The sequence below is a fragment of the Solanum dulcamara genome, chromosome 11 (assembly GCF_947179165.1).
Source record: "Solanum dulcamara chromosome 11, daSolDulc1.2, whole genome shotgun sequence".
NCBI lineage: Eukaryota > Viridiplantae > Streptophyta > Magnoliopsida > Solanales > Solanaceae > Solanum > Solanum dulcamara.
Window position 1 is genome coordinate 824,859 of NC_077247.1, and position 13,960 is coordinate 838,818.

Below are 13,960 nucleotides of genomic sequence, written 5' to 3' on the forward strand. Positions count from 1 at the left end.
TATAAAGTGTTTGGGCTATATTGTGTTTCAAGTTTCTATATAGTACTGTTTACAGCGAGACTGCAATTTTTTTGGCAAATCCTTAAGGCCAAATTTATTAATCTAATTTCCATTCAAGAATGAATGTTCCTAAGGAGAAAGGATATAACATCCCATAAGTTTGTAATGTTTAAAATAACAAGTTTACATTCAACAAGCCAATTTTGTGTGTTTCACGTCAACCATCATTAAGATCATTTATTAACATATTTAATTAATCATAGTTGAATCAATACATGTATCCTTGACCACACAACATATTCAGTTGTGCTGCTTTGCCGGTAAACGACATGACCTGCACCATTTGACTCAATTTATTACGTATAGTGATTAAACCTTCATGATTGGATTTATGTTACCAGTGTCGAAAAAAAACTTCATGATTGGGACTACAAGATAATTAACATTTTAAGTGAATGCAGGTATCTCCTCAAAACCATCAAATTGACACAAAATGTGGAGACAGATTGATGCTAAGATGACCAAAACCAAAACCAACAAAACATGTTAATTGTTGAAGACAACTTAATTAAAACACAAACGGTTTGTTTTAGTGATAGCAACCCATGGACTCCCATTCATCCAGAACAAAAGCTTAATGTTGGCAGGATCATTTTGCCTACAAGATGCGCAACAGAAGAGAAAGATTAGTAATTTGTCAACATATATGACATTTGTGCATTATATATGAGGTCATCCATTCACAAGAGTAGCAGCATATTACGGTGACTAGTAAAAGTGAACAACAACAACAACAACGAACCCAGTGTGATCCCACCATGTGGGGTCTGGGGAGGGTAGAGTGTACGCAGACCTAACCCCCACCTTAAAAGGTAGGGCGGCTGTTTCCGAAAGACCCTCGGCTTAAGAGAGAAGAACAAGGGAGGAGAAACAAGGAAAAACAAGACATAGGTCAGTAAAGCCAGGCATATAACAGACAATATAAAGATATGAATAATGAGAGCGATAAAGCGATAAAGTCAGGGTAGAAAAGATCGGGGATAAAGGGGCATTAACTACTATAGATAAAATAGGATACCCAAAGTAGACTGGGCCAACTAATATAAGCAGTAATCCCATGCAAAATCCTATGTTAAGACAAATGAGCGCGACTACGACTACTATGGAGAACCGATCAGCCACCTAGCCCACTATCTTAGTCTGAGTCCTCCATAGCCTCCTATCTAAGGTCATGTCCTCGGAGAGCTGCAACTGTGCCATATCATGTCTAATGACCTCTTCCCAATATTTCTTCGGCCTCCCTTTGCCCCTCCTGAAACCGTCCATAGCTAACCTTTCGCACCTCCGCACTGGAGCATCTGTGTCTCTCCTCTTCACATGCCCAAACCATCTCAGTCTCGCTTCCCGCATCTTGTCCTCCACCGATGCCACTCCCACCTTGTCTCGGATATCTTCATTCCTAATTCTATCCATCCTAGTGTGCCCACACATCCACCGCAGCATTCGCATTTCCGCGACTCTCATCTTCTGGACATGAAGTTTCTTGATTGGCCAACACTCCACCCCGTAAAAGTGAACAATCAAATAAAATACACTGTTTAAAATTTGCTAATTTAATATGGCTAATCTCTTGTATTAGAAGTTAGAACTTCCTAAAATTATCTGTTGACTTAACGACTGATATCCCCGCAATTCATCAAGTTGCAGATAAATGACAACTGGGATATATAAATAGGTCTCACTATGTATATGTGCATCTCAATCGCATTCTTTAGCTGGAGTGACAAATTGTTACCAGCCTTTCCCTGCTTAAGTTCCACATCAGCTAATTATAGATAGAACTCTTCCCCTAAGCTTTTCAAGTCTCTGCATAAAGGAAAAATACTAGTTTGAAAAAATGCAGCTAATATGTAATACCATGACCAGATGCCAGCACACATACCAAACCAGATATCTTTGCCCATCTTTCAGCAGAAGCACCAGCGTCTTTTAGATGAGAACAATGTGAATGATCATAATTTAAATAATAGGTTGAATTTTCGGTTGCTTCGGCTACCCAGAGATTATTAACATTATCTCTAGCTCTCTTGATGACATTGCAAAAACAAACCTGTAAAAACTTCATTATTTCAGCTGGGTGCAAATAAGAGAAACACCAGACTTCATCGACATTTGAGTTTTACTTTACAGTACAACCCTTAAATTGATTAATCAGGAATACCGTGGGTGCCTCAATGACATAATGTTTGGGATGGGATGCATGCAAAGACCATAAGAGAAAAATTGACAGCTTATAAAATTTGCAGTACTAAGAACCCTGCCCCAGAAGCCTTAAGCAACAGACATATTTGTTGTTGAAGTAAACAGGATATCACCATACATCACCATATCCTGTATGTCTGTATAGGAAGACGATTTTTCTAAGGTTTTATAAATAATCGTCATTAGAAAAAACAAGGATAATAAATACACAATAAGTAGCTTCCAGAAAATCAGAGGTTCAATACTGGTGGTGATGAGGAAAATCACATACTGCTAGAAATTTAATCCGTACTCACTGTAGATTCTACAAGGTTGGAGTTTATTGGTGCAAATGAATCAGTTTCTATGCATGGTGAGGTGAAACTGATGGCCATCAAGGTTTCTGATTTGTCATCGGAATCCAACATAGCTTTGGATCCATCAGCTACAAATACCCATTGTTTTGTTTGATGAGCTTCTGTATACAGCTGCCCCACAAAAACAACCACCGCAGCAATATCAAACTCCCTGAGTGGAACCAAACCACAAAATAAGTAAAAAAGAAGTTTTTCGCTTCGGGAGCACAAGTATTGACTCTAAGATATTACAACCAAGACCTACCTGGACATAGGAACTTCACCCAATTTACTCAATGAAATTGATTGGCGAGGACAGAAAAAGTCCCTGCATGGACAGGTATCAGATGTATAAATTTGTGCAGTATAAGCATGAAAACAGCAGATACTTACTCAAAATGCTCAACTGCCAGAGGAGACAAAGGCAGCCATTTGGCTATGGATCCTTTCGTTTGCAAGTAAAGGGTGTTAGAGTCTGAGCTTATCGGTGTAAGCCCTGTAACAGAAAAAGCTTGACCCTCTGCAAGCTCACATTGCTATACAACAAATCAGTTAGAGATGATATTAGTACACATTTGAGAAACATATTGGCATAATGAAAGGATACAAGGTTAAAGAAAAATATTTCAGTGCAAAATCAAATAACCAAGAGGACATTAAAGCTCAATTTCATACCTGTGTCAACAATTACCATTTTCAAAAATAAAATAAAATTTCATACCTGTTTCTCAGTAGGATTCCATATTGTAATTAAGCCTTCCTTTGGAAAGCACTTCAATGGTGTGCTTTTGCTAATCAATCCAACAACTCTAACTCGCATAAACGGAGTGACGTCTCTTTCAGCAAATCCAGCAACTTGCAAAGCTTTTTCAAGAGATTTTTGCAGGTCAGACTGTCTCAATGCCTGAAAATGACAAAAAGGGGATCATAACTAGCCTCCTACGGCTTAAGTGGGTGGAAATGAACATACCTCCAACTTAGCTTGATAGGATGAAAATAAATTCAACTGCTCTGAAGTCATCTCTGCCATCAGAAGTTCTGGTTCTGCAGCTCTCTCGAGTATCCTCAAAATCCTTGCCCCTTCTTTACTTTCGTAGTCGTTTCCGATGTAGGCATCTCTCTTTTCTCTTTGAGATTCTGAGACTACTCCCTCCACAATGCTACTACGTCTAGATTGACACAACTCACAAATATAGGTTTTATCAGTAGATATCACAGATATTCATATATAAAACATATCAAATAGTATTGAAGTGGCACTTCGTGAAAGTTGAAGTTGTATTGGAAAATACGCCAAATCCTTGATATAGGCGCATCTAACAAAAAGGAACTTCTTCCTCGAATGTCAGTTTCTTGATATGATAGAAGGAAAAAGAGTGACAGGGCAAACCCTAAAATAGCATGCAAAATGTAACTCCCCATACTTCTGTACGAAGGTTTGAACCGTTCAACGTGTATGATTCGACCCGAACATGGTGATTTTGGTTGTGCCTAGGAGTATAGGTTAAGGTTTGAGTGTGGGGAATGTGTTGGATGTGAATTAAGATTGCAGGGGAACTCTAGCACAAAGTAGGTTGGGGGCTTCTCGACAAGCTAAGTTTCTGTATTAGCTCGCACAAGGTCCATCTTCAAACAAGTATATCTCCCTGTATTAGCTTTCTAGACTCGGTATAGCCACATCAAGTTTCTGGTAATGTCATTTAGCTTGACTAATGCTCCAGCAACTTTTATGAACCTTATGAATAGGGTTTTCAAGCCTTTCCTTGACATGTTCGTAATTATGTTCATAGAAGACATCTTGGAATATTCGCAATGCGAAGGGGAGCATGCAAATCATCTCCAAGTAGTGATCCAGACACCAAGGGACCATCAATTGTATGCGAAGTTCTCTAAATGTGAGTTATTGTTGAACTGTGGAGTTTCTGGGTCACGCAAGTCTGACAAGGGTATCGCAGTCACTTTTCAAAAGATTGACCGTGAAAAACTGGCCAAAGCTCACAAACCCTATAGAGATTCGGAGTTTCTTGGGCTTGGCAAGTTACTATCGGAGGTTTGTTGAAGGTCATCTTCTATTTCTCCACCGTTGACTAAATTGACTCAAAAGACAACTAAGTTCCAATGATTGGAGGCTTGTGAGAAAAGCTTTCGGGAGTTGAAAAACAAATTGAATTCAGCACCGGCATTGACTCTACCAGAGGGGACAGAAGAGTTCATAGTGTCCTGTGATGCTTCAAAGATTGGCTTGGATTGTGTACTAATGCAGCATAGTAAGGTGATCGCTTATGCTCCAATGCAATTTAAACACCACAAGAAGAAAAATTCAACGCATGATCTAGAATTGGCAGTAGTGGTTTTGCACTAAAGGTATGGCCTCTTACCTCTATAGGGTTCATATGGATGTCTTCACCGATCATAAGAGTATCCAATATATCTTTAAGTAGAGGGAGTTAAATTTGAGGCAACGCAGTTTGGTTTGAAGTTTATCGGTTCGATTTATCGGTTATCGATTTGTAGACATGCTAAACCGTTATAGAACCATTAAGATATTGGTTTATCGATTATTGATCATTATGGGTTCTATTATCACTTCAACAGTTAAGATGTGACACCAAAAAAATCATTGAAAATCAATTAGAAATAAGGTAACAAACCAAATGAACCATGCACATGAGTTGACAGATTGCATCTTGCTCAAAAGCAAACACTGCACATTGAAGAATAACCGAGAGTTTGAGACTCACCAAGAATAAAAGTATGAAACTAAAGTTTAAGTCAAGGACTTTATATACCAAATGGTATAAATATAATTATTGAATTTACTATCGGGTTATCGGTTAACCCATTAAGAAAATACCTCAAACCAATAAAAACCGATAATCCGATAATAAAAAAATCAAAACCGTTGCCAAAATCATTAAACTAATAATCCATTATCGATAAACCAATAACTTTTTTTCAATTCAAATTATCGGTTTCAATTCGGTTTTGAACAACTCTAGTTTAGTGTCCTATGATGCTTCAAGGGTTGGCTTGGGTGTGTACTAATGCAACATAGTAAGCCGGTCGCTTATGCTCCAATGCAATTTTAAAACCATGAGAAGAACTATTCGACGCATGATCTACAATTGGCAGTATTGGTTTTGTGCTAAAGGTATGGCATCTTACCTCAATGGGATTCATATAGATACCTTCACCTATCTTAAGAGTCTCCAATATATCTTTGTGCAGAGGGAGTTAAATTTGAGGCAACGCAGGTAGCTTGAATTGCTCCAAGACTACGACATGGATATTCTCTGTCACCGGGGCAAGGCTAATGTTGTGGCCAACACCCTCAGCCAACGATCTATAGGGAGCTTAGCACATCTAAGTAGGATAGAAAAGGTATGGCTAAGAATATTCTCATTCTATCAAGCCTGGGAGTCCAACTCTTGGACTACGAAGATGGCGGTATAGTTATCCAAAAACAAGCTAAATCATATTAAGTGGTTGAGGTGAAGGAGAAGGAGAATGATGATCCCATTTTGCTTCAGCTCAAAGATGGGATACATCAGCATGGAAAGACGACTTTTGAACAAGGGGAGATGACACTTTGAGGTGCCAAGGCAAGCTGTGTATTCCTAATGTTGATTGGCTTTGTGAGAGGATCTTGGAAAAAGCTCACATTTCATGGTAATTCGTTCATCCCAACTCTACGAAGATGTATCACGACCTTAAGGAGGTCTACCGGTGTAATGACATGAAGAGAGGGGTGGCAGACTGTGAAGCTAAGTGTATGAATAACCCCACAAGTTAAGGTCGAGCATCAAAATTCCAGTGTGGAAGTGGGAGATGATTAATATTGGTTGGTTTATCTCGCTCATTTCGAAAACATGATTCTATTTGGGTGATCGTGGATCGACTCACCAAGTAGGCTCATTTCTTGCCCATGAAGACTATCGACTCAACATAAGATTATGTTAAATTGTGCATTCAAAAGAGAGTCTAGTTGCATGGGACTCCAATCTCCATTATCACATATTGTGGTGCTCAGTCAGGGCAAATTTCTGGAAGTCCTTCTAGAAAGGGTTGGGCACACAAGTGAATCTCAATACAACTTTTCTCCAGCAGACAAATAGCCAGGTCAAACGCATAATTCACACACTCGAGGACATGTTGAGGGCTTGAACCTTGGACTTCAAAGGCAATTAGGATGATCACTTGCCCATTATCAAGTTCGCCTAAAACAATAGCTACCACTCCAATATAGTTCTCAAAAAAAAATAGCTCCCACTCCAACATTAGGATGGCACCATTTGAGGCATTGCATGGACAATGATGTAGGTCTTTAATTGTGTGGTTTGAAGTGGACGAAGCAGAGTTACTTGGGCCAGACTTAGTTCACCATGCTATGGAGAAGGTCAAGGTAACTCAGGAAGTGACATCAGTTAAGGTGTTATGGAGATATCATAATGTTGAAAAGGCTACATGAGAGGCTGAAGAAGCCATGAATTCAAAATATTTGCATCTAGTTTAAGGTCTAGAAGAAAGAGCTTAGGGGTCGTTTAGTACCGGAATAAGTTATCCCTCCCCTTGGGTGGTATAGTAATTCTAGGATAACTTATCTCAAGATAAAACAGGTAAAATGACAAAAAGATCCCTTTAAACCCTTTTTATACATCACTTTTCACATTCATGTATACTTACATTATTTTTAATACCATGTTAATAACATTTACAATCTTCACTACTCTTGATTTTTATGATAACTCGTCATATTTTACTATTAAAAAATTACACTATATAAATATAATTTATATTTATAAATTTATAATGATTTTTTTATAATGAATTTATATTTATAAATTTATTTGACTAACTCTTATGTTTATTTATATTTTGATTTCTCTACTATTGAATTGCATATATCTAATTATATATTCTTTTAGTCACCTGAAAGCTTATTTTATATATCAATTAAAATGAAGATAATTTTAATATTTTACAATTTAAGAGCGATATGTGCTTAAATGAAGTGATATAAATAATATATCATCTTTTACTTTAACAAACTTAAGATGGAAGTTCTATTTCAAAGCTAAATAAGAAGAAAGTTTTATTTTTAAATACATATGGTACCATCATGAGAATACACATACAAAATATTTACATTAAATAACATGAAAGTTTTATTTAAAAATGAACAAGTAACGCTTGCAAAGAAAATACAAAAAATTAAATAAAGTGAAGGTTATTTTTGTAAACGAACAACTTGTTTTTATAACTTATGCAATGCATATTATTTTGAATACAACAAACCAAACGGTCAATAAGAAATAATCTCAACATAACTTATCCCATCATAACTAATCTCAATATAACTAATCACATCATAACTTGTATTCAAACCAAACCACCCCTTAAAGTAAACTTCCTTTTCCAATACTCTAAACTCATGCTTAAATGTTGTCACTGATGCTTACGTATTCAAAGTCATAATTATGTTCTAAGTCTTTATACCTTTCATGATTTGTGCTTATGAATTCTTTTCCATTGCATATCCCATCAGTGATGACAATGATAGAGTGAGTATTTGGTAAGGAAGGTAAGTTATGCGAAAGAAAATCATTTTCATGTTTACTAAGGCTAAGAAAATCTCGTCATTTTCCTTTTCATGTTAGATCCTTTCATATTTTCCCTCTTGCTTGCATTCATTTAACAACTATTTTCCTCTGACTACTCTGTTTTTTCCTAATAACATGAAGAAAAAAAACAGTGACTTATTTTATGTTGTTCCTTTAGCTTAGTGCAAGTTATTTTCTTTTTATCCTTTGCCTGATGAAAAAAGAGATACTATCCGCATTGTCTAAACATTATTTTCATGCCTCATAACAGTTCCAGTATTCAATATGATCAGAAGGATTGAACCACGATCTGAAAGCAAAGGTCAAATATTTTGATTAGTAAAATATATTCAAGTGAGGGTTTTTAGGCCTTCTCATGTAATTTGTGACTGTTATAGTTACCAAAATAATGGTCATATTAGTTGATGCAGAGCAATACTAAGCCCATTTATGGTTTCCATTTTAAAAACTACTCTGCTATCCTATTCTAGATAGCTATGCTAATTTAATAGATCGATACAGATGTCTGACCCACTGGAAATTTGATAGAAAATCACACATAATAGAAGGAAGGATCACTTTACGGATAAGACAATTGTGCCGCTTTTACATATGTTGGAGCAAGGAAATTATATTTATTTAATAAATCCAACGTGGACTTACGAGCAATCCATAAGATTATTTCCATAAATGTTACTAAACTAGTATCAGATGCACAGTGGTCTATGATGGAGTTGGGGCACATTTCTTGATGTGCACATTTCTTGATGTATCACAGGAATCAAATGAGGAAAAAGCAAGAAGCTGGCAGGAGGACACAAAGGTGAGAGTGCAAGTTTATTACCAGAAGATATTCAAGGAAGCATGTGATAGCATCAAACAGTGATGGAGGACAAATACACATTTTGGGTGGATATACTGGATGATTATAAATGATGCAACTCAAATGGACCGCCTGAAGTAAGGGATATAAGAGATAAAGGTAAAAGTGGGTAGTACCGAGCTATCAAATCGTTCAAAAGCTAACTAGCATTTGCTTGATGCAAGGAGGCACAGCGGGCCAAACTCATCATAGCCTTTCTCATCCAGAGTGAGGCAAAGATTGGCTGGATCACTTAAGTTACTTCTTTTTGCATCTAAGTGATAGTTTCTACCAATTGAAGAAAATGTGACGGATTTTTCCAAATTAAAAAAAAAAAAGTTTAAGCAATTCTAAAAATGAACCCATAATGCAGATACCAACAGAAGGATGGAGAGAAATCTTTTAGCAAGCTTGCAGTATTTAGTATCACCTTTCATTAAAATACTGCATCTCTTTAGCTTCCATCCGTTCAGATCTAACAACGAACCCCCGATTACTTAACCTGGATGTCATAGATTGCCATCAGAATCAAACTAATGTTTCTTCCCCAACAATTTTCAATTACCTTTCCCTGAAGAGAACAGGATATATCCTTGAAATTCCAACCAATGTTACTGGAACAGCACCTCCACCATCCTTGATTGACATAAATGATAATGGAATACCACCACCTTTACCTAACAATGTTTACACAATGCAAGACAAGACAAAGGGAGAAAGAAAAAATTATAATGGCGTGGCCAGGATATTACTGCAAGTAATGACTAATGAGTTTTTGATATTACTAATACTTACAGAAGCCCAAACGAGATGCCCAATGAGCTCTATATGTCCCATTTATATGCAGCAGTAAACTAGTCGTCCCTGACGCCTGAAATTAATTCAGACCTTTAAAAATGCCAATAGAAACTGGAAAAGTCCTTGAAAGCAACAACATTTATATTATTTAGAAGCTGCTATAGGAAACAACCTCAAGAGGTGAAACAGGACCTGTGCAGCCACACAATCCAGCTCCCCAGATCTATAAATGACAAGATAAGCTGTGAGCAATATGAAATTCTGATAATTCAATAGACTATAACCATTAATTTAATGTGGTACCCTAAGCTTTTGGCCAACAAACAGCTTTCCAGCAGCCAACTTCTTGGATAGTTGTATATCTAAGACAGCAATTATTGAATACCTACAAAACAAACAGATTCTGCATGATCATGAAATCCAATTTATAACACAAGTGATAAACATTAATATTTTCTTACCACCCATCTGTCAGTTCAACTTTTGCACAAGTTCCATTTTCGGTCGTGCTAGATAGTGAAGATTGAGGTCCAACTGGGGAGACACAAATTGAATAGATATTGGAAACACAGAGTACCATCATAGAAGAAGGTGGGACGTCTCCTTCTAAAACTCTCTTAACTGCAGATCGATGACCATGATTTACTTCTCGTTCATATCTGTCCAAAGGATGAATTGATGTTTTTATTGTACCTGTGAGATCCAAGAGGAAATGCACAAACTGGCTGAAATTCAGATACCTGTATTTTAATTCTTCAAGTACATTGCAGATTGTCAGAAGTTTCCCGGAAAATTTGGCACTGTAACACCTCTCATAAGCTGCAAGTTTCCAAACAATCCACTTATAGTGATTTGAAATCCACCTATTGGAATGATGAAGAATATTTGTAAGCATGTCACATCAAAGAACAATTTAAAAGGAAGATGCACTTTTATTAGACATCAACCATATTAAACGATAGAATTGTCTTGATCTGCTAAGCAGAATGTTGAGAACCTAATAGACAAGTACACCCATGATTACAACTTTATAGATCAATAAGTGGATCCAAGAGAAAGTAGCACATAAAAGAGCCAGTGAATCTCAACAACTTCAGAACTTTATTCGAAAGTTATCACCAAATCATTTTGCAGTCTTCAACACAAACTGCCAGACACACAGATGCATAATTCAATGGGTACTATTACCAACAACTATATACTGCTACAAGCAACAATTATTTAATGCAACACTTGAAACTAATTGGTTCCTTCTGATAATTCAAACTGTACACCCATGATTATAGCCCTATAGATGAATCCGTGGATCTAAGGGAATGCAGAAGATACAAGTGCCTGCAACTGTCAACAATGTCAGAACTGAATGCGAAAGCTATAGCCAAATAATTTTGTAGGCTTCAACAAAAGCTGTCAGACACACATGCATAATTCAATGAGTACTATTACCAACATCTATTGATACTGCAACAAGAGGTCAACAATCATTTAATGCAACACTTGAAAGAAATTGGTTGCTTCTGGTAATTGTAGCTACTCTAACAGCAGCTATTTTGACAGCCAACAAATTTTCCTTAACGTTCTTGCAAAGAAGTATCAAAAATTACTTTTTAGAAACATATTGCATGGAAGCTCCTGATTGAGACAGCATCTCCAAGAAAGACTCTACTCCAATGCAACCTGAGCAAGATTTATCATTGAACACATAAGTCTCAGCAGTAGCTGGATTCATCCTTCTCACGTCATCTGGCAAACTCTCTAGCTGAATCTCCACAGAACATAAGAAGTATCAGCTTCCAAAAGCAAAGTCATCTATCAAAGGAAACAAATTATTCTGGTCCATTCAAACCTTGCTCAGGATTGATGGGGGCTTTCCAAGATACTCCTTCATATACAATCGTGCCACATGGAATGGATATCTACCTGAAACCTTTCCCTTTTGAGAGGGTAATTTTGATGCTAAATCTGAGAACCCTAGTTAAAAGATATCAAACCTGTCAAAAATGATTTAAGACAAGCCATAAGGAGTCTATTTACAAACTTCAAATATACCGTTAGCAGCACCGGAATCGTTTCTTTTGAGAGGGTTGACGCCGTTGGTGCTTCGAGGCTTCTTAAATGGAGAAACAAAACTTCCACTGAGTTTCCTCTTCCGACCAAAGTTTTGGTTTCTATCTGCAAATCCTGCTCCAATGCTATTTGAGATATCCACCAAAGGACCCCTGGAAGGCCGTTCTAGCAATTTAGGTTTTGAAGCGATGTCATTTTCTCTAAGGTCCATAGTTGCTGAGTTCTTATTGAATGGCTCTCCATTCTGTGGAATATTATGGTCCAGCCTACTTGTGCTTTCTTTTGCCACAGCATCAAATTCCTTTATCAAGTTACTTGCTGGAACGAGATTCTTTGTTTTAATCGAAGAGTTCTTATGATACAAAGTTGATCTCAATGGCGATGTAAAAAGGCTTGAGGGCCCACTGTCTTTCGCTGCCGATAAGAGGAAAACAGGAGTATCAGAGTTCAATTCTTTGGTGGAGACCTGATCAACAGATATTTGGCCTTTCGATAAAGAAAACAATGGATCAGCCTCATCCTTTTCATCTACAAGACACCCCATCTCTAGATCTCCAAGCAGACTCCGTGCGCGTTTCAATGCCTCACAGGAAACTGATATTGATCTACCACCAGCAGTATGAAACTTTATTGGAGGAGGTTTATCTGCAGAATGCAGAAAATCCGCTACTAACTCCTCTGCTGGACAAACTGAGGAGTTAAATTTAACATCAATCGGAGACAATGAAGCTGCTGAAACATTAGTAGACCCTGTGCTAGCAATGCCCTCTACTTCCACAAAAGGAAATGAATTCCAAAAACCAAAGAGCTCTTCTGAAGTTCTATTTTTCTTTCCAGAACCTGGAAATGTTTCATGGTCACCATTTTCTTCCAAGCGCAACAAAACCTTGGCCCTATTAAGACCTGTGGAAGATATATTGACTGCTTTACCAGAGCCTGTCTGGAACAAGGAGTTCGACATGCTAAATTGTTTCTCCAAGCTAGAAGGACAAAAAGATTCTGGAGCATTAAGAGCTTTCCCTGAGCCTTTATGGAACACAGCTTCCTGAAAACCAAGACCATTTTCTCTTCCAGTTCCTATGCCTGCACAATAATTTGGTAATGCATATCCAGACCCACCATGAAGTCAAGAGACATGGATATTGACTCACATACTCCACTGTCTCTCTAAAATTGATAAATCTAAAGGAAACACGTGTTACACTAGATTGAATTTTCAATTCATTTTAGGTCAAATACTGGTTCTAAATTGAATACCGTATTTTTTAAACACTTCCGGTGACATACCTTTTAAGCAAAATCAAAAGAAAATTAAATTTTCAACATGATAGATTATTATTGAGGATAAAATGTGACACCTGTGTCCAAATCCGCCTTTTCTTCGTCACCAAGGATGGAAAGAGCTCTCAATATCGAAGACTGTTTCACTGCCACAGGTTTCCCAGATCCAGTTCGAAAGACTGGAAATTCTGTAGAACTTGCATCACTACTCCCTGCTAATCTCGAACTTCCTGCATCTCAAAGCGATTATTTCCATGCAAGTATTGAAAAGTTTTGAAGAGAGCAGACAAGTACCTTGACGCAAGAGATCGGGCATGGATTGGAGCTGCTGGGAAGCTAGGGTTAAGCTCGGTTCTTCGATGGCTCCGGTTAGAGACTCTCCATCCGAGACTTTCCATCGGAAATCATTCACGGAGACGGAGTACAACTGCCACGTCGGCATTTTCCGGCAATTTGTGTGGGAAATTTGCACGGCTGGTTTTCAACTTTTTTTATTAAAGCGGGAAATTTGTTTCTCCTATAAAGTTATACCCGCGCTAATTAAATTAAGGATCATGGGCCGGGCCGGGCCCATAGTTGAGTAACAATCTACAAATCCAAAAAAGTCATTTGAGCTTTCGGTTCAGTCCTTTGTATTTTAATATGGAAAAATTACTAAAAAAATCACTTTTTAATAAATAATTACTGATTTTAATGATATTTTTTATTTATTATTATTTATAGCAATATATAACAATATTATGATATATCTACTA

The 13,960-nt window shown here is 37.2% G+C and overlaps 1 protein-coding gene across 3 annotated transcripts; it reads right to left on the reverse strand.

Moving 5' to 3' along the window:
• Positions 1 to 227: 227 nt before the first annotated feature.
• Positions 228 to 13,720, reverse strand: LOC129872888 (protein BREAST CANCER SUSCEPTIBILITY 2 homolog B-like). 3 transcript variants are annotated; one of them, XR_008762615.1, is made up of 20 exons: positions 13,500 to 13,720; positions 13,283 to 13,435; positions 11,907 to 13,007; positions 11,704 to 11,819; positions 11,462 to 11,616; positions 10,598 to 10,720; positions 10,319 to 10,516; positions 10,161 to 10,242; positions 10,030 to 10,080; positions 9,855 to 9,930; positions 9,625 to 9,736; positions 9,490 to 9,561; positions 3,568 to 3,766; positions 3,319 to 3,501; positions 2,991 to 3,133; positions 2,863 to 2,925; positions 2,559 to 2,769; positions 1,943 to 2,110; positions 1,743 to 1,866; positions 228 to 658 (listed from the first exon to the last, which is right to left on the reverse strand). XR_008762615.1 is itself a non-coding variant. In XM_055947835.1 (20 exons), exons 1-19 carry the CDS (start codon positions 13,645 to 13,647, stop codon positions 1,822 to 1,824), a joined length of 3,408 nt encoding a protein of 1,135 aa, XP_055803810.1. In that variant the 5' UTR covers positions 13,648 to 13,720; the 3' UTR covers positions 228 to 658; positions 1,796 to 1,821. The 3 variants fall into 3 exon arrangements, 1 of the variants encoding a protein (XP_055803810.1); XR_008762614.1 differs by having other exon boundaries at positions 11,704 to 11,828; XM_055947835.1 differs by having other exon boundaries at positions 1,796 to 1,866; positions 11,704 to 11,828.
• Positions 13,721 to 13,960: the final 240 nt, after the last annotated feature.

Excerpts from the sequence above, each read along its gene's own strand:
- LOC129872888 (XM_055947835.1), bottom strand. The coding sequence starts at position 13,647 with ATGCCGACGTGGCAGTTGTACTCCGTCTCCGTGAATGATTTCCGATGG. Across the intron at positions 3,767-9,489 it reads ATGCAGTATTTTAATGAAAG|ACGTAGTAGCATTGTGGAGG; the intron begins GTGATACTAAAT and ends GTGTCAATCTAG. Across the intron at positions 3,134-3,318 it reads GGAATCCTACTGAGAAACAG|CAATGTGAGCTTGCAGAGGG; the intron begins GTATGAAATTTT and ends TTTGTTGTATAG.